The 21,255-nt window shown below is 45.0% G+C and overlaps 2 protein-coding genes across 4 annotated transcripts in view; one reads left to right on the top strand and one right to left on the bottom strand.

The window, feature by feature from the left end:
- Positions 1–140: 140 nt before the first annotated feature.
- Positions 141–12,151, bottom strand: hdx (highly divergent homeobox). The gene is made up of 12 exons (XM_042075105.1): positions 12,025–12,151; positions 10,456–10,829; positions 10,073–10,219; positions 8,554–9,437; positions 8,040–8,469; positions 7,067–7,123; positions 5,795–5,941; positions 4,813–5,014; positions 4,350–4,429; positions 3,824–3,916; positions 2,627–2,749; positions 141–467 (listed from the first exon to the last, which is right to left on the bottom strand). The coding sequence occupies exons 2-12, from the start codon at positions 10,489–10,491 to the stop codon at positions 291–293; spliced, it is 2,376 nt and encodes a 791-aa protein (XP_041931039.1). The 5' UTR covers positions 10,492–10,829; positions 12,025–12,151; the 3' UTR covers positions 141–290.
- A 2,146-nt stretch (positions 12,152–14,297) lies between these two features.
- Positions 14,298–21,255, top strand: part of LOC121694765 (connector enhancer of kinase suppressor of ras 2-like) — a 93,245-nt gene continuing 86,287 nt past the window's right edge. For all 3 annotated transcript variants that reach the window (XM_042075093.1, XM_042075094.1, XM_042075095.1), the window contains exon 1: positions 14,298–14,634. In XM_042075093.1, coding sequence (XP_041931027.1) covers positions 14,571–14,634 — 64 coding nt within the window. In that variant the 5' untranslated portion in view covers positions 14,298–14,570. The remainder of the gene's footprint in view (positions 14,635–21,255) is intronic.

Here is a 21,255-nt window from a genome sequence, read left to right on the forward strand (position 1 = left end):
CTTTTTTCCCGTGGGAAATTTGATCACAATTTGTTCACAATTTGAACACAGTCCAGGCGCCACTTATCATAATCCAGTTTATCTGTCAAAGACGTCAAAGAATGTAAAAAAAAAAAAAATGAAGACACACAGAGAAATGATAAGTTAAGTGGTATTTATTAACGCTTCAAACTACAGCCTCTAGACCAAAGGCATTGTGATATGCAGTAGAAAAAGGCCACAAGGGCCCAGAACAGCTGTGTAAGTCCTGCACAGGCACAGTGTGTGTACATGGGTACCAGTAGGTGGGTTTATGTATATGTGTGTCCCTCAGTGGCCCCATCCTCCTCTGATACAGAGGACTCAGGTGGGGCAGCACTCGTCGTCGTTGTCGTCATCATGTCCTCTTCTGCGCTGGGCTCCTCCTCCCTTTCTGGACTTTTCTCCCAGTCATCGTCTGTGAGCTGAGGTAGACTGGCTAACAGCTCCTACAGGAAATACACACACACACATGCACACACACATACATACACACACACACACACACACACACACACACACACACACCACGGGCACATTTACCAGAAGGCCATTGGACCGACCGTCCGAGCAGCTGACCTGCGTGTGTTTACATCCTGCTGATGTTTGGCAGAAGCATTCGTCACATAGCATGTTAGAGCTCTGTTTCCACTCTCCTTTTCCACAGGCCCGTCTCTGTTAACACAGACCGCCTCTCCTGACCCTCTAACTATCTGTTCTGCAAGTTAGCAACTATTTGAATGATTTGAGCAATGAGTAGACTAAGAGAAACTGCTCTTTTAAGTTTAAGGGTTAAACAATATTAGTTACAAATGGGATTCTCAGGTATGAAAAGATTTAGAAGTGGAACTTTGGATAATTCAGGCAGCACAAGTAAAGTCTTGGAAGGGTGTTAAACAAAACCTCTCAAGGATAGTTCACTAAAGGCAGGGTGTGGTGGTTAGTTTTTCATTTAAAAAAACTGGAGCCCTGACTTCACTTGGTGCTAATGTAACTTGCAAGTTGGAAATATCCAAGTTCTTCTGAGTGGGTTTGAACGAGACACTATAAGTCATGCTTGTTGCTATGTTAAACATCAGACCTCTGCTGGGACGCTGTCTAAAAACAAACACTGGGGCAGCATTACGTTCAGTTGTTTGGTTTGTTTGGTTCAGTGTAAACAAGCAAAGCTGACATAATGGCTTTTCATTCAGGTGATATACTGGCGTCTCTGTTGAAAACGGTCTGCAGGTTCAGTTGCTTGGTGGTGGGTTGGTCAAGCTGAACTCCACTGAGAGGTGGAGTCAGTCTCCTGTAAATGCACACAGCAGGCTTCATCATCAAGCTAAGGGTGCCTGGTGTCCTGTATGTACAAAGCTTTGGATAGAGATTAGCATCTTCAACCTGCTGACTGTTTTCATTAAACACAATCAACTGTTAGGCCAGGACAATCAGCTGCTATCACAATAAATACATCACAGAGCATGTGCCAATGTGCAGATAGCTCTTTGTTGACCAAGGTGATGACACAATTTATAGGTTGTGTTATGACTTACTGAAGTAAGAACAGAACATATTGTTTACCTTATAGTCTGTGTAAACAGTGAACTTCCTGAGCAGTGCAAGTTTGTAATGTGCTTTCTTGAAATTTCAGAACATCCCGGGCAAATCTATAGTACACAATGTTTAGAACCGCATGGTGACATACGAACATAAGGTGAGGTCACTCAAAAGGACGTTAAAATATTGTGTTGACAAATGTCTGGCCGGAAAGGCCTCTTGGGTTTACAAGTGTGGCTCGTACTTTCTGCTTTACGTAACAACACCAACAAGAGCCCGGTACACAAGCCTGTGGGGTGGGTTTATTATTTAAATACTGTTTTGATGAACAACTCTTACATAATCCCAATTGCACTATGAGTAATCATGACTAAAGAAATATCAAAATAATTTCCACTTCCCTCTTTCAGATACTTTCAATTAATGCAAGTCATCGCTGGTTGCATCGGGAGTGAAGTTGGGTGAGTTTAAGTGGTCTGATTTTACAATATTTAAATACGCAAACATATGTACTGATTGTTGTTCGTTTTTTTTCTGAGGTTTAGTGTTTATTTGCATTTCCCCCCTAAACTAAGACATATCTTGATACATCTGCAGCTGCCTTACAGTGCTTGAAGAAGACGAGCAAATACAGCATTGTACAGACTAAACAGGGACACTGAAGGATACTAGAACACTAATGTTATGATTTCATTGTTCGTGTTATCTTGAACTACTCTGACATCGGCAGCTTGTGACTGACTCCACCTTAAAGTCGCATCATATTTGCTCAAACCCACACCACCTGTCAGGCTCTGCTGTTTGACATTCAGGAACATAATGTGCTTTTCCAGTGGTGTTGCAGGCAAGACTTGTGTTATGGCAATGGCTGTGCTGCACTGTGTGTTACAACTGTTGCGTTATGTCAGTTGTGAGTTGAGTCTTGTGAATTGTGACATGGTATGTGACATTACTATTGTACCTTCATACCTTGTATTGTGTTAGCATTGCAACATGCCAATCTTGTAATGTGTCAAGTGTTGTGTCACTGAGGTGTTGGAGGCTCTGTTGGCATCTACTACATGCCCACCTGCTGTCTTTCCTTGTCGTTGTTCTTCACGGCACTCAGTAGGCTCCTGGTGAAGCTTTTCAGCTCAAAGTACCTCTGTTTTTGGTTCTCTAGCTCGTTCTCCAGGAACTGCACCTCTTCGTGCTGGGAGACACAAAATAATATGAATAAAAATAAAAACATGTTTATTCAAATTCATCTCGGAAGACAAGCTCTGCCAGGCAGAAGTGACGCAAAAGAATAGATCAATTTCAAACTCAAAGCCTTATGATTATCAACTGTGTACTGTTCAAAAAATGTTTTCTCAAGGCATTGTTGAACAACCCCTGTGGTCACTAAAGCGCTCAAAATTATAATTTTGCCATAATATAATGATGGGAGTTGTTTAGTGACGTTTTAAGAAACCACACCACTGGACATGGAGTATGTTCTGAAATGACATGTGAGGTGGCGATGCACCCAAGGCCTCATTTCGCACCACCTCAAAAATGTTGGCTTGGCGGAGTTAGCAAAAATCCCAAAAATAAAAAAAAGTACACTCTCATGTTACTCAGCTAAACCAACAGAGGTCCAGAGAAATTGGAACTTGGGAGTAATCATCCCCCCACACACACGCACACACACACACACACACACACACATCCCTCGTCACCTCGCCATTTGTATGCAAAGCCACCAGGGGCCCAGCTCTTTGGGAGCGCTGCCGTCGCAGACGAAATTTTCAGCACTCGCCCAGTGAAGCAGAAACGTTTTCATTTGGAGGGAAGCGGATTAGGTGTGAGTGGCAGACGCCGGCTAGAGGTGCGACCAGCCAAGCGTCGCCTGGGCAAGGTGCTGCACGTGCAGCGATTGGCCGAGACGGCGAGAGAGTGAAATGGGAACTAGAAAGCAGTTCCCTTTTTTTTCTTTAAAAAAACTTCAGTTTAGGTTTGTTTTTTCTCTCTCTCATGTATCAATAGTATTTAGGCTGCCGTATGCCCTGTGTGGGAGATGAGATAAGAGAGTGCTTAAGAGGGAGACTTTACGGTGCGCTATCTCACAAAGTCAATTTTGTCTCGGGTCAGCAAAGTAAAGGAGGCATGGTTTTGTTCTGGACAGAGGTCATAACTGGAACACTCTAAACACTTCATCCTCTGAATTTACCAAGCGCTTCCTTCACAATGCCCCCCTCCCTCTCTTCCTCTCTCTCTCTCTCTCTCTTCTGTCGTCCAGTCTCACCTTGAACTCCAGTAGACTATGCATCTGTTCCATGTCTGAGGTCATTATGTCACCATCGTCATCATCCTCATCGTCGTCGATTATTTCAATCTTCTGCTCAGGGAGGAAGGAAGTAACGATTAGGAATTACGATTGACAACATGAACAAATAACACAGCTGTCACACTTGAGGTTTTTAAAGTCAAACAGATAGATAGATAGATAGATAGATAGATAGATGACAGATACTGTATCCTATTTTCATTTATATATATGGATATTTGGTCTGAGAAGAACTGTACATGCATGTAGAGGAGCCACGTGCATAATATGAAGGTCATGCTGTGTCTGCTGTGCAAAAAAAGCAAGGAGGCACAAATATAACTGAAGGGGGAATATCCATAGTTTTGGTTCATCTAGATCAGAGTTGCATATCCTTGCTGAAAGCCACACGTAAACCCACAACCTCGACCCTTACAAGTGCCCGGGAATTCCTGAAAAGACCGGGTTCCTCCTGAAACAGAGGAAGTGAAGGCAGGAGTCATACCACATTCTCTGCTTGTCCACCGGTGATCAAGTCTTCCTGGCCCGTGTCACTCTCCCTCTGGTAGGGGTCACTCGTACCATCTGACAGATACAAAAATGTGGACAATGTTGGGACAAAAGTGGCTAAATACAAAATTAGGCAATTTATTCACACCACTCAAACCAATTCATTCATAACACACACACACACACACACACACACACAAAACAAATAAGTATGAGACAATGCAACATTTAAATGGTCTCAGAGCATTAATATAATGTTGTAGACTTCATGTTGCATATAGATGTAAAAAGGCCATGAGTTATAATAACTTAATAAACTCTTGATGAACTACTAAATCAAATAACGATGATTTTGTTCTGAAATTGCTCCATGCTGTAACGTCTCTCCAATTGAAGCTGTTCAGGCAGATTAATCCCACCTCCTTTAAATGTCTCGAGCCATCTGATTGGATGCGTACCTTCTGAAAGACAGACGGACACCTCGTCATTATGTTCGCTGCCCTCGCCCACCTCAGGGGTCTTGGGCTCAGGACCCTCGGGGGTGAGGGGAGAGGGGGGATCCGTGATGGACTGTTTGGGGAGTGTGGGAGGACCCCCTTTGGGTGGTGGAATCTCAATGCCCATCAGACGGTACTTCCTGCGTCGATTGCCAATCCAGGTCTGAGGGGGAGGGACATCAACAGAATGAATGAATGAATGAATGAGTGAATGAATGAATCAATGAATGAATGAATCAATCAATCAATCAATCAATCAATCAATCAAATGAATTATTGATGTACTGAGTGTAAGAAATGAATCCTGCCGAATTGTATGAGTGATATAATTTCTCTAACCAAGATAAAGTTCTGATGTTCTGATGGCAGGCCAGACGGTTTGACGCCAGGTGAGGTGTGAAACACCAACAATCATAGAATGGGTTTTGGGGGTAAGCCAATGAAAACCATCTCAGCCAAAGGTGTGAGGTTAACTTAATTATCATATACATAGGACAAAAGGCTATCTGGGTAGAAGCCATATTAATTTGCATTGAGAACAGTTTATAACAAGTAGCTTTGGAGATTTTGTCAGTACTGTAGTTCACCCAGACAGGACGAAGTAGTTGACCCAGACAGGACGAAGGAGAGAGAACTCCAGAGAATATGCCGAGGGCAGGCATAGGTTGAACCTTGGTGAACTTTTGTGAACCTTTCTACCATTTTGCATTGGATTAAAACCACTTTGCTGTATCAATCCAAAGAAGAGAATAACTTTCCTATTTTTTCTTACATGAGCTATTGAAGAAAGACACATTAAGACTCAATACCAAGACCTTCAATATTTCATCACCGAGACAGTTAGCTTCAAATACAGTCCTTGTTGTACGTCCCACTAATTAGGCCAACTGCTTTTTCTCTACAGTAATAAAAAAGCGATGTGCAATATCAATATTGGTCGCACCTTGATGATCTCACTGTCCACGCTGAGTTCCGTGGAGGCGGCAGAGATCTTCTCCCGACACACGGAGCCCAGGCTGGTCATGCCGTTGTCCCAGTACCGCTTCAGAGCGTACAGGTCCTTATCGCTAAACTGGGTCCGGTCCTGCAGCTGGGGAGAGATGAGGAACAGGGACAAGATTCAGTCATAGCCCTATGGGTTTTACACAGTGCCTGCCAAAAGAAACCTCCTGATATATATATATAGGGTTCTTTGGGTGTGGTGGAACAGTGGTAGTGTCGTCTCTTGACAATCTGTCAGCTCAGGTCTGATTCCTGAACCTGCCATTGTGTTGTTTTGAATAGAAGCTTCTGCTAAATAAAAGTCAATTTGCCTTACTTTACACAAAGTCCTTTACTGCAAAAAGAAAGTGTTCTTAAAAAGGGCACTCCAGGTATAACTTCCATCGGGTTCATCTGAGGGGAAAGTTACAAACCCCTATTTTCAAAGAACAGAAAAACCCTTGGCCAATTGAAACAGAAAAACCAAAAGCCAAACATGAGGTTCAGCATTGAGGTGAACAACATGTCCAAATCATTTTTGGACAATATGTATTGATAAGAGGTATAAGATTATATTAGCATGCCTCATTTTATGAATTTGATAAGTTGCCCTGGTTTGTGTGCCATCAGATAACTTTACGGTCATGAACCTGAGCTCTGTGCTCGTCTGAAAAGTGAGAGTTCCCCTTTTTTTTCTAATGCGTTTAAAAGTGCTGGCAGAAAAGTGTTAACAGACAAGCCTGAAAATGCTTATAGATGGTGAAATCTCCCAAGGTACTTTCAAAATGCCTAACGTACAAGAATGAGGACGTAATAATGAGTGGTTTGCCCTTCACATGATACTGTCTAGTCTGCCTCGAAGATGACTGGGTTGTGTCTGCAAAAGTACTGCTGACATTTTGATTTAAATCTGCTCACAGACGCGAGACAAGGGTTTAACAGAAAAGAAGATGGATTTTTATTCTGCCTGTGGGCACAACTTGTGCGTTTTTACCTCGCCTCATTCTCGAAGTGAAGTGATCCTGTGCTAATGATATATAGAAAACTGTGTATAAAAGAGTGTTCATTCTGAATGTACAGTATTTTGAACTGCTCTGATGATGCTTCCCCTAGTCAAGGATTCAGCCTTGGTTGTTAATAGAGATGAAGTCTCCACTAACTGCTGTATCTTGTCTGATCACTGCAAAATGCTCCCACAGAGGAATAGTCAAGGATAAAACAGGAATGAACTTACTGTTCGCTTACGAGAATTACTGATGAGCCAAGGTGCTGCTGCATTGCCTGGTATCTGCTGCAACAAAGAGAAACAAACACACTTCACATCACAACTGTATATGGTCACAGCAAAGAACATGTCAATCACCACTAAAGACAAACTCAGAGCTAAAACTACTGTTTCGGAGCTCAAATCATTGGCTAGAAAGAAAGTATAATAGGAACGACGAAACGCATCCAGAACTGAGATGCATAAAGAATGACTGAGCCCTAACATGACAGCAAAGGCCAGTCGTGGAAATGTTCTGTATTTGTACCGCCGGACTCGACTGCTTGGCAAGACTACTTGTGTCAAATCATAAGGACATTGTTAGACCCACAGGCAATGAAGTATGAACAACTATATCAGTTACAATATTATTCAAATTGTATCTGGAATGTAGTTGATAGGCTGCAGCTAAGTTTAACATCTGAGGCATTCCCTCAGCTAAATAAAATGAATCAGTTCAGTTAGCTATTTTAAATTTATGTTTGACATTTGTCCTATATGTCAAATCCCATGGAAATGAGTGCGGTCCAGTTTACTGCTTGCAATAAAGTTTTGTTGTGCTGTGTTGAAGTGGTTAGTTGTAAAATAAAAGTTGTAAAACACCAATTCAAAAGCATGTGTTCAAAAGAAATGTGTTATGTGCGTTGCATTTTCCACACTTTATTTTTATTCTAGTTCTACACTATTTCTAGTTATTATTAATACACATACAATTAACCAACATAATCAGCTACTCTGAGGTACGTATATGTATGGGTAATTGGAAGCGCTAACCCTGATTGTGAAATTACCCAGTACACAGTACTCTGGAAATGCTCTGTAAGAACGGGTTGTGGCGATGGCTCCAGTTAACATTTCCAAGTTGTTGTTTTTTAAAAATGGATATTGAGTCTGTGTGGTGTGATATTTAAGAAAAGCCAATCGCATAGGTGTTCTTGTTTACCTTGAGGTTGGCCATCCCTAGAGGAGAGCCATGTGAGAGCAGCCTGAGTGGGAATCCCCCCCAGCCCCCTGAGCCGGCCAGGTACGAGCTCTGCGTCTGGCACCCCTTCTCCCCAAACAGGTCCGAGTTGGGGGTGTTGAGGGCCACGGACACCTGGGTCCTGCCACCAACGCTGGGGGACCCCCTCCCACCTCCTTGCCCGTCCATCCAGGACGAGGTCCCTGCCACTGCTGCTGCCGCCACTCCTCCTCCGCTGCCCCCCTCGCCGGCCGAACTGCTGCTGCTGCTGCTGCTGTTGCCCCGCACCCGTCTGATCTGCATCTGGGCACCCATGCTGGCCAGCTCCTCCTCGCGCGAGTACTCGTCGTCCGCGTTGCCCGTCTCCATGGCGATGGAGAAGGTCTCCAAGGGGTCGGGAGGTCGCGGGGGCCTCCGGGTGTGCCTTGCCTCCTGCGACGACCCTCCTCCTCCTCCTCCTCCTCCACCACCACCACCACCGCCGCCTCCACCCGACACCATCCCCATCGCCAGCCTCTGCTGCGCCTCGGCCAGCCCCGCCAGGGTGAACACCTGCTGGATGCGGACGCTGGGGTCCGCGGAGCTGCGCGGGGGTGTCTGGAGCGACGGCGCCGAGGGGGCCGAGGGGAGCGAGAGGACCTGGGGCTGGGAGGTGCCGAGGGCCCAGGGCTGCGGCTGGGTCGTCCCATACTGCTTGGCCCAGGAGCGGGGGATACTGGCGGCCACGGCCGCCGCCGCCGCCGTCGTGGGGTCTCTGGACAGGAAGGACTTCCTGGCCTGGCCGTAGAGGAGCGAGTTGGAGGGCGAGGGCTGCTGCACCTGCGGGGACTTGCCGTGGGGCAGTGCGATGGACACCCGCGAGTGGAGCGCCGAGGGGTCCGTGCGCACGGGCAGCGCGCGAGCATGCGAGGGGTGCGAGTCCGTGTCGAGCCTGTGCGAGGAAGATGAAGCGAGCGGGCTTTTCGAAGAAGAGGCGGCGGACCGGGCGTGGGAGGCAGTGCCATCGAGGCGGGACGAGGCCATGCCCGAACCTCGCCCGATGGAATAAATACCAGTGACGATGACGTCGTTGTTATTGTTATTGTTGCTACTGCTGCTGCTACCGCCGACCCCTCCACCTCCTCCGCTGCCACCGCCACTGCTGTGAGGAGAGCAGGAGGAGGGCGACGAGGAAGACGAGGGACAGGAAGTGGGAGGAAGAAGGTGGGCCACGGACGGGCCGCGCTGGATGCCCCGGGCCGCCGCCAGCTCGGCACTCAGCACCCCCAGAGGACCCGCCCCTCCTGCGCCGCCGGCCAGCGCGTGATTGGACAGACTGTGTGGCTGGCCGTTCTGGTCGGCCTTTGATGCCAACTTTCGCCTTTTGTTTCCCACCCAAGTCTACCAGAGAGGGACAGAGAGAGAGAGAGAGAGAGAGAGAGAGAGAAAGAGAGAGAGAAAGAAAGAGAGAGACCAGGGTCAGTGGTGGTTCCAGAGGTCACGGAAAGGACAGGCTATATTCGTGATGGACAGTCATGACAGATGTCAGATAACGGCATGCAGAGAAATGTTTTATTGCATCATCACTAACGCTACAGAACTAGGCTGTGGTTGAAACATGAGCCCATCTCACCATGACAGCTTGCTAAGAGTTCAAGAGGTCTAACACTGTGACAGATGCCATTATCAAACTTCACATAGTTGAACTGGATAACACTCAACACTGACACTGGCTTTCACTTGGGCATCATACTGTATGATGACTAAATGGCAGCCAGTGCAGTTAGCAGTCCAAACCTTTTATATTTTCAGTAAGAATAACACAGCCACTATCAGAAAAATTCAAGTAAATTAAAGAAATTATATTAAAAAAATGAGTAACAACTTTCAAAAATTTAGGTGAACTGTCAAGACATTGGCTAGATAAATTTGATTATGAAGTAAACTAGTGTGGACAATCGAGGAACATTTTCACACCAACAACAGTAGCCTCAAAAACAGACACATGCAGTAATGTCCATTTGCAAACTCCTCACTCTGACGACGCTGAAGTCCAGCTTTGTCTCCTGGGCACATTGCAAGATGAGTTGGAAGCAGCTCTTGCTCTGATTGGTCATGCCATTGTCATAGTACCGCTCCAGGATCCGCTGTTGTTCAGGGGTGAACACAGAACGCAGGTTCATCTGGTGGAGAGAGAGCAAAATACATTTTTTTAAAGGGACTTTGTTTTAGACTTAGATTAACACAGAATGGGTCCCATTCAATGGGAAATGGAATATAAAGATAAAAGATAAAACGGCAATAAAGTGAGAAATTGTACATAATTTAGATAGCAGCTGAGCCCAGCAGGTCTCTCATGAGGTGGTTATCATAATATATGCTGTTTCAACTTCACAGAAAATTCCACTAAAATACTCACCGTCTGAATGCTCCGTTTCTCCTGCCATGCTTCCATAGTTAGAGGTGATGGTGGGACCGAGAGAGTAGAGAAGCCCCCGGAAGAAGGCTCAATGAGGTAACACACCTAGGCCCTCATACACAGCACAACGACTGCACCTCAGGCTGCATTGCACACAGCATCTTCAGACAAGCATCATGTAAGTTTTGGCTCTCACTGAGGTTTTTCTTTCACTGCTTTTTTTTTGGTCAGTGCAGTTTATTTATTGTGTTGGAGAATGCTGTGTAGGAGAATGCTGTGTCCTAGCATCCTGAGGAAGAGGAGGATATCTGGCTTTGTGTTGGCACTTTCTGACACATGGTTGTTCTTGCCTAGTTGGGAGGACTCAACAGGCCCTGGAAGGCAAGACACAACTATTACAGTCAGAAAACAAAAAAATCACCCTATTTTTAACAATTTAATTTTTTTCCCTCAGCCCCACACTTAATTATTTGTTTGTTTACTTTAGGCTTATCCAGTGTATTAACAATAGAATTTTAGCAACTGGATTTAAAAGCATATAATGCTGTGGATTTATGCAAATAAATGACGCCAACTGCATCCTAAATCTACTCTATTTCAATTTTGGCCGTCAAACATATTCTTGTTTGATTTAGTCCAAACGCTATGAATAACTATCCTATAAACTCACCACTTGCAAACTGTCACAATACACACTAAATTCATTCATAAATAGCCTATGATTATTATACAGAGTATTAATGCAACTCAATAGGAAATAATGTGTCTCACTCTTTCGCTGTCAGATGTTATTCCTCTAAATTACGCTACACTTCGGCTAAATGTTACAATGTACCTAATATAACTTCCGTTATAGATCATTCCAAGTGAGGACATAAGAATTACTGATTACCAAAGACATTGTCTTCGTTCATGATATTCTCATAATAACCTCGTAGTCAAAGGCTAAAGCTATAGCTAATTTGGAAAAATGAGGCCGTGTCGCTTTAACTATACATTGCCAGACTGCATTATGCGCTCAGCCCAATGGATGGTCACGGCGAAAATAAACGCTGACATCTTGTAATGCCAGTTATTTTGATTTGACTAAAGACTCAGGCACGGAAAGGGTTAGTCAATTCCATCCTCCCCTTCAGATAATCCTCAGTGCGCATGGCTAGCGAATGAAATGATTGCATTAAGCGAATTACCGGAGAATACGCATATCTATGTAGTTCACCATATGATAACTGCTCTTCGGTATAGACAGCCAGCATGAAGAAAGCAATGCGGTAACTTTCTTACTCAAAGCCACTGAGAATGTTAACAAATAAAAAGCTTTCATCACAACAATACGGCAGGGGCAGGCAGAGAGGATCCGATAAAATGCGGCTTTCAGCAGAATGCTAGCCAGGCCCAGGAGGCCATGCGCCTAGCCAAATCGAGCTGGCTAAACTTTTCTTTTCATCTCGTATGCTTTTCCCACCCAAGGCTGGCCAGTGTGTGTGACTCGAACGATTCGCACAGAGCCCCGTTGTCTTGCCGTCGAAAGCGTGCTAAACTGAGAGGAAAATGAAATGAGATAGATACCTTTTGATGACAAATCAACGGCCGCTCGAATTCAGCAGATTTCTTCATGAGTCCCCTAGCCAGACAATGAAATCAAAACGTCCGATCATCAATTCTAATCATGATCGTGACGTAGGGGCAGACATGAGCCAATGGCTGCACGAGATCAGGGCTGTGACATTTGCAACCGACTGAAAACTGAGCACTGTTGTCCCGCCCATCATTGACTTTGTGGAGTAGAGACAGAAACGAGAGGAGGGAGGTCATAGCTGAACACAGTACAGTAGCCTACAGTAGCGCGTCGACGGATACAATAAAAACAAACAACTAACATTGTTATGTGACACGCCTAATTATAAAATTAGGCCTACTGAAAGTTTTACAATCGATGTAAGGATAGACATTGTGCAAATCCTATTTCACCAGACAACGAAAACACTATCATGGCCTATATTTTTGCTGATTAATATGCCGTTGTTGAAAAGGGTAAAAGAAACAGCAACATAGACAAAAAAAGAAAATGGGAGGGTAGCTGCGTTGCCTTCACGACTATAGTTATGCCAGGCATGGGTTAGGCCTACACAAACATTCAGGCCTATTAAGAGTTTGTATTATTATTATTATTATTATTATTATTATTATTATTATTATTATTATTATAGGCTACATTAATAGCCTATCAAAATAGCATATGAAAAAAAGTGAGACTGACACTGGCTGGTTTGTCCATGTAGGCCTTGTCTTTTTCATAAATTACCTGGCTATGTCTGCATCGTATCTGTTACAGCAGCTATAGCCTAGACGTCAGTGCATTTTGTAAAACAGTCTGTTGTGGTGGATGTTATGTAGGGCTATGACACTAGAAATGACTTGGAGACTGTCTGTTTTAAGGAAAGGTTAAAAACCGACGGTTGTCTCTGCATGCGCGCCGCGCAGTGCAAGGCACAATCTTTGTTGTGTTAGAGAACGAGACAAATGTTTCAAACCCTCAGGGAAAAAAAATAGTAGGGTATGTTTAATTGGTTTTGTCGTGTCAGTAAATATCCACATAGGGGCGCTGTATGTACTCTTATAGGCTGCCGTTTGATTTGATCTTGCACTATACTTGTGTTATAAACAAGTCAAAACGTTAGTAGTATAAAGTTTTAAGGGACTTGATTAAAACAGGCTCCCTACAACGTTTGAAACGTTTTAAATATATGTTCAACCTGTTAAACCTTTACAACAAGTAGGCCTACAATGCAGTAGCCTAGGCCTATCGTTTTTTAAACAGGAACGCTGGAATGCTTATTCTGACTACTATGTGGCTTCTTGACTTTGTTAACACAGGGCATCTGAACACACAAAACATTTCACTTTAGAACACCCATGTGTATTTCCGGTCAAAAATGACCAGCCATTTGAAATGAATGGGTAAAAAAATGGTCAGTGTATAAAATTATACTTATATTTATTGATCAGATGGACTGTATGTGTGCTTCTGTACATAAAAACAAACCTTCACTCTTTGCTTCTGTGCCAGCCCCCACCGGAACCTTTCCCCAATAGAATCTTCCTCTTTCTGACTTGCATGAACTCAGGTCAGGGACTGCAGGCCATAAATACCAAATGGAGGTTTAAAACTGAATGGTTCTATCCAATAGAACACAAGTTGATACAAAGGGGTCTATCACAACATTAGATGATAATATGTGTGTTACTATGGATTTATATCAAGTTATAATGCAGCTGTAATTTTTGACCGGGAACACAAAACTAGTAAACATAAAGCGAACACAACAGGAGGGTTAAATGCTGTAGTTCTGCATGAACTCCAATGAGTTCTTAACAAAAAAACTACAGTTTTGACGATAAAAATTGCACTTTGACACTTGAACAACTGCAGTTGTATTTTGTTAGGGATTTAGGAATAGCCTGTATGCATGCATGCACGTGTGGATGGATGTAGCCTATGCACATATCCACACGGATGCGCTTTCATTCATCGTACATCATACTGGCCTGCATTCTAGCCTATACCTATTAGTCCATTTAGAGAGACTCCTCAGATACTCTAACTTTCCAACAAATGCATTCACAACAGCAGAAAAAACAGCGTTTGTGTTCAGTGGTTGTGATCTCAGCCTGTGGCTTTGGGATAGTGGTCCAAGTTTGCTATTGCACCAATTTCCCGGTTTCCTGTTCCAGTGCCCCGTTGTGTGATGCTGCAGCAGCACGCTGTAGAGAGAGACGAAGGGAGGGGTTGCTACACTTGTTCGCGCGCGGACCTCACTTCTCTACAGTAGCCCAATACAGAGGTGGGAGTGAGCAGCGGAGACACCAACAGATCTGCGCGAGCTAGAGAGAGAGAGAGAGAGAGACCGTGTGTGCGCGATTGCACCACCGCATCCTTGCCACTCAACTCAACATCATGCTTTGAAGGATGACATGAGCGTTATTTGTTTTATGTGTTGAGACCTAATAGTTCTGGATGGATCTCCAATGCAACTGATATACCCGGTCACGACGTCCAACGAAACCGTCTCCTTTGCCTTGGCACTAATTCAGAAGACGTTGTGACATAGACTATGGCCTTGGTTATGGAACCAATCAGTAAATGGACAGCCAAGCAAGTCCTGGACTGGATGAAAGGTAATATCCGCTGCATTCCTCCCCGGTCAGTGTGGTGTGTTGTGTAAAGTCACACAATTTATTGCAATATTGTGTCCGGTGATGGTGTGGTCGTGTCTCTTGCATGCTCCGGAGTCACATGCTGCTCGTTATCAGGATAGTCGTTAAACCTATGGTTATTGGTAGGCTAATAGCGCAAAATGTGCAGACATCACGGATGGATAATACAGCAGTGCAAAGCCGCTGTGCTCTAAAGCGCTTTAATTCACATGATTTCCTCTGCCAAGACCCACAGCAAGCCTTGGTTTCCGCGTGATTCAGTGCGTGCAGTCGAACATCCAGCAGCCACAGGCACGTAGTGCTTCTTATCATTTTCAAATGAATACCTGGAATGTGTATCTGGCATTGTTCGTGTGACTTGCCAAGTTCACTGTCTTGCCACAGTTTTGCCGGGGAGATTATGTTATCAATGTAGTTAGCCGTGTGCTCCCCAGTACCCCCCTTCCCCTCTCCTCACCACCGCCCCCATCCGCAATCTTTTTAAGCGAAGACTAGCACCACGGACAGCTCAGAGTTGCCTTATATGGAAACCACTTGATCCATTCCTCTTTTGCCGACGTTGGTTGTTCCAGGCGAGCACTGACGAGAAATTAGCAAGAATGGGCCGTCGCGGCGTGAAGTAACCGAAGTCACCGTGGGTTGTGAAGATGCGAGTCACCGGAGTGATGAGACGGCTGAGTTAATGACGGCTCTTCATTCACATTATAGCTACGCGCCTGTGTGATAGGCTACTCAACCCACCATGCGCCGTATGCCATATTTGGTGTCGAGTTTGGTATCATCCTAAAAGAGTCACCGCATATTAACACAATACTGTCACCTTTATGGCATTGTCTGTCACTGTCATCTTTATACTGTACAAGCCTTATGGTTGAATACTTGGCATGTTGGCCTTTATGATTTCTCCTATGGATCCAGGAGCTAGAGTGAATTCTATGCACACAATAACACACTGAATGAGAATAGTTTATCAGCAGAACATAGAAATGATTTTTGTTATCTCAGGGTTGGGAAGGCCAGGCTTTGTAAAACTGCCTGAACTGTTCATGAAGTTGAATCATCGGTTGAAACATTTGCATCCTGCTATGTCATTGCCATTTGAACGGAATCTGATCAGAAAATAAATAAATAAAATTGATTCTATATGAACTTGAAGGAAGAAAACAAATCATCTTAGAACTTCCACTGTGCAGCATGAATATACATTGACATACACACACAGACACACACATGCATATGCACATGCACACACACACACACACACACACACACACACACACACGGACACAAAGCCACACACACACACACACACACACACACACACACACACACACACAAAGCCACACAATTCCTGAAAGCTTCCTTGCATTAATAAGTATCACTAATGCAAGAGTTATTTTGGAGCATCACGCCCCTCATGTCCCTACCAACTTCTTCATGCGGCAGCCCAGTGAGTCATCTCCAATTTGCACTGGTGCCACTCCGATATTCAGACCTTAGTTTCACAGAGTAGATCAGAAACAAAACACACACACACACACACACACACACACACACACACACTCACACACACACACGTTTAATTAGGGAAGTGGCTACTCTAGTATGTATTTGGTACAGTTAACAATGTGATAGAGTTTAAGTGTTATACCCTTTTGGACAGAACAGGAACAGGACAGGGACGGACAAGGACAGGCATGAATGCTTCACCAGTCACCACATATAGAGAAAGTGCGAGAAAGAGGCACAACAGCTGCATGATAAAATCCAGTTGGGTTGTTGCACATCGGATAACTAAACTTCTCTCTCTATATATACCTCTCTCTCTTTCATTGACTAACACACACACACGCATGCACGCACACACACACACACACACACACACACACACACACACGCCGGAGACATTCTTCAAATCCAAAGTACAGTGTTTAAGTTTCTTACTGCTCTCTGATGGACTGTGAACTGCTAGTACCCCAGCATGAGAAATAGGTTTGCCCGTTTTGGTATGGTGAGATTTTCATCGTCAGCCAGTGGTAATGCCTTAAAACCACAGACATAAGACCTTAAACCACGGTCTTAGTGGCTGAGATGACTGCCGAATGGTTTATGAGCCTCGGGATGGTGTTGGCAGGAGCCTGACTGAGAAGAAACAGAGGGAGAGAGAGAGGAAGTGAGAGAGAGAGAGAGAGAGAGAGACAGATGGAGTGAGAGAGAGACAGAGATGGAGGGAGAGCGAGGAAGATGGAGGGAGAGAGGGAGTGAAAGAGACAGACAGAGGGAGAGAGGAAGCAAAAGAGAGATGCAGTGAGAGAGAGAGACAGGGGGATATAAAGAGAGTGAGAGAGAGAGAGAGAGACAGGGGGATATAAAGAGAGTGAGAGAGAGAGAGAGAGACAGGGGGATATAAAGAGAGTGAGAGAGAGAGAGAGACAGGGGGATATAAAGAGAGTGAGAGAGAGAGAGGTGGAAGGAGAGAGGGATAAAGAAAGAAAGATAGAGTTAAAGAGAAGGAAAGATTGGTATAATTGCTTCAGCAGGATTAGCTATATTCTGTCATGTATGTAGCAGGCTAGTTTGTGACATAAGTTCTGCCCTCTATGTTCTCGTCATTGCTCTGACATTATGAATATGTATAGACTTATCATGCCAATAAAGCTTATTTAAATTGGACTGAGGGAGAGAGAGAGAGAGAGAGAGAGAGAGAGAGCAAGAGAGAGAGAGAGAGAGAGAGAGAGGCAGGCAGAGATGTGGAAGTGGACTGTGGATCTCTCCACAGCTGGTTTGTTCTTCTGTGAGAACAGGGCGGCCACAGCGCTGCCTTTCCTCTGAGCCCTCCACTCTGGTGGTCATTTCTGGGGACTTTGATGAGAGTCGAATTGCTCTCCAACAGACAGGATACAGACAGACACAGACAGATAGGAAGGCATGGAGAGAGAGAGAGAGAGAGAGAGGAGTCATTAAGAGACAGTTCTCCACATCCTTCAGTTTGCATCTCAGCTGGTCCATGGAGTGGAAAAAAGAATGGAGAATCATCTGGCTGTGTGTTCCGTCCTGTGGCTGTGAGTCTCTCTCTCTCTCTCTCTCTCTCTCTCTCTCTCTCTTTCTCTCTTTTTCTCTCTTTCTCTCTCTGATTAGTTGCAGAAGCCTACTCCCTCTTTTGGTCTATAAAGAGATGACACTAATGTGGTTACGTGGGCACGTTCGAGATGGTGCGTTAACAGCAGGAGATGGATGGGAGCGTTCGAGCCACGCGGGGCTGCTGCCGGCGCTCTCACCTCGTAGCCTTCCCGCTGCTGCCGTTGCTCCCGCACACCTGGGGCTGTTCAGCCGACATAGCGTCAGTCGTAACTGGGGCAGCCGTCTCCATGACAACCATCTCTATCCCTCCCTCCAGCCCACCAACCCCCCCCCCCCCCCTGCTCGCATCGTGAGAGTAGGGAGGCACGATGCTGTCGACGTCACGGGAGGCAGGCTTGTCGACGTAGCTAGAACCCGGCCATGCATGGAGAGCCTTTCTGGGAGCCTCGCCATGCCTCACTCGCTCGCTCGCTCACACACACACACACACACACACACACACACACACACAAACACACATTAACATTGCACACATGCACACATACTCTGACACATTCCCATCCATGTACAGATGTGCTGTGTGTACACATTATAAAAACACATAAAGTACAAACACATAAAGTACATACAAATGAATGGTGCGTTGACTCATTGAACCACCACCACTGCAACATACACACACAGATTGTCAACACACACACACAGACACAGGAAGTGAGATACAATAGCACAAAAAGGGTTGAAAGGATTAACACGATGGAATTAACTAAACATGTGCAGTAGCATATCTGCTGTTTTTATGGTACAATGCTCTCATCTGGAATTTAGACCTGTTCTGTGTGTGTGTGTGTGTGTGTGCACATCACCATGTCTCCCATATCTGTTATTGTGTGCATCCTTGTGTGAATCATTCAGTGAGCGTAAGAAGGCATCCCGGATGTCCGTGCCAACCCCACACGATTGCGACGACGTAAACGCAGTCTCTGGCCCCACAGCTCTGGCCGCCTCAGTGTCTGCTGACCCACAGGTGGACCTCCGCTCCCCTCCACAAACATGCTAATGGAGTGGCTGCTCCCCCGGTCCCGCTACAGCTGCCACTCTGGTCCCGGCCCAGAATGCATCTGTCCTGCTGAGAAACGCCATTAATCATCAAGCTCTCCTGGGGGAAGGATTGAATTCTGCTTCCTTCCTCTTTTCCACTCTCCCTCCCTTCCTTCCTTTTTTTTTCTTTTTTTTGGGGGGGGGGGGGGGGATGTATTGGCGTTTAGTTAGCACAGGTATCGAATGCCTGGAAGTTGCTCACAATAAGCAGTGCAAATGATTTTGTCAAACAGAGTTAGCTTCTGCTAAAGCAGGCTGTCTAGATTTTTGTGGAGCTTTTTTAAAACTGGCCCTGGGCTCGCTGTGTAAAGAATGCTTTTTTTGCCAATTTCTACCCACAGAGGCGTTGGCTTTTCTTCATTAAAATGAGGGGTTTTATCAACACTCTTTTATCCCCCGGATTTAACTGTTTCATCAAGCATGCAAAGTACTCTCTCTTTCTCTCTCTCTCTCAATGGTGTGTGTCGTTGTATGTATTGGTGTGTGTATGTGTATTTGCATGTGCTCATGCATGCTTTTGTGATGTGTGTGTGTGTGTGTGTGTGTGTGTGTGTACACATATGCATGTGCTGGTGTGTGTGTGTGGGTCCAAAGAGAGTTATCTTCTGCTGATTATGCTTCTGCAGTGCGTTGGTGGCTGTTGTCATGATTTCTCATAAACCTTTGGAGACTGATCTCCATATTTCTTTATCTCTCTCTCCATCCCTCTTTCCCTCTCTCTCTCTGTTTACCTCTCTCTCTTTCTCTATCCTCTCATCTATGCTGACAGAAGCCCACCCGATCTTGCTGACTGTTTTGATATGTGTAAATAAGGTTCTCTAGTTACCTCTGATGCCTTCTCAGCAATGAGCCGATCCATAGCCCACTCACCAGAACGGCTGACACAGGCCTAAAAGCACAGCACTTCTCGGCTCCATTCATTATTAATGCCTGTTTTAGTCTGTGTGTGTGTGCGCGTGTGTGTGTGTGTGTGTGAGAGAGAGAGAGAGAGAGAGAGAGAGAGAGAGGTCTTATTTAGCTGTATTTTGAAGTTCTGTTGTTATACACTACAAAGAACAAATGATATTGTGAACATGTTTGGTATTACAGACATTTTAACGCCCTTCGGCTCTTCTGTGGAGTTTTGTTTTGGTGCCTCCGCACAGCTGAACCCTCCCCAGCAGAAGAGCAGGCAGCTGAAACAGGAGAGAATAGCCTCAGTGCTGATCTGGCACTAATTACGTCTCTGGGAGCTCAGGACTATGGGATGGCTCGGGCTCCGATGCCGTGTAGATCCACTCCACCACCAGCTAGCAGGGGCTGGTACTCAGGGGCTACCCTCAGTCGTCTAACAGCTACCATGGCGATCGCATATTCACTAATACTCTTCCTCCTCCCTGATCTCTCACAGAAGACGAAAGTAGATGTCAGGGTCTTTGCTTTTTTGCTATATGCTTCTCCCTGATACCTCAATCATTCTGTCTTCTCTTTTGCATAATTGCATCATTTCATCTCTCTCTCTCTCTCTCTTCTCTCTCTCTCTCTCTCTCTCTCTTTATGTTTTCATTCCTCAACTCCCCCGTTCTCTCTGTTAGTTCCTTCCATCTCTCTTTTTTCTCCTCTCTTCCCTGATTTTTTCTCTCTCTCTCTCTCTTGTGCCTCCTTTCTCCCCATTTGTTTTCTCTTTGATCCCATCCTCTGACCTCAATTCTATGGCTCTTTTGCCCCTCCCCATACACACACACACACACACACACACACACACACACACACACACACACACACACACACACACACACACTCACTTACGCACTCATAATCACCATGGTGCTCCACACAAAGCTTTGAAATATTTCTCCTCTCAGTCAGATACTCTGCTTCCATTGTTTCTAATCAAGCATCCTTTACCAAGCTTAGTTCCTTCTGATATGTTTTGCCCTTGCTGTGCATTCAATGCGTCTCATTATGAAGTCTAGTTACATCAACAAATTCAGCACTAGCAAGTCAAGAGTAAAATGAGCCAGCCTGCCCCTGACAGACTTCTATTCTGACACATCTGTGAAAATTAACATGAAGGAGAAACACTTTTTTTTGTGGGGACTGGTGCATTTTCTGTGTAGATTCTTCCAGTGGTTATTTGTGTAGATTCTCTTCAAAACAGGCATTTGCTAGACGTCATCCATGTCTAAACATGCAAGAATAATAAACCAAAATATGATGGAGGAATGGAGAGTCCTTGCATTTCGACTGACGTAAAGCCTAGTATTTGGAACACACTTGTAAGTGTGTAGAGGGTTTGCCTCTCTTGGTCGCTGGGCAACTGTTGCTACGGAAGCATATTTCTGCTGATGTGAGAGCGTGGAAGTGAATGAGCAGCTCACTGCCTGAGGTAGAACCTGGCCTTTGCGCTAACTGACCTGC

The sequence above is a fragment of the Alosa sapidissima genome, chromosome 20, assembly GCF_018492685.1.
Source record: "Alosa sapidissima isolate fAloSap1 chromosome 20, fAloSap1.pri, whole genome shotgun sequence".
NCBI classification, from domain to species: Eukaryota; Metazoa; Chordata; class Actinopteri; order Clupeiformes; family Clupeidae; genus Alosa; species Alosa sapidissima.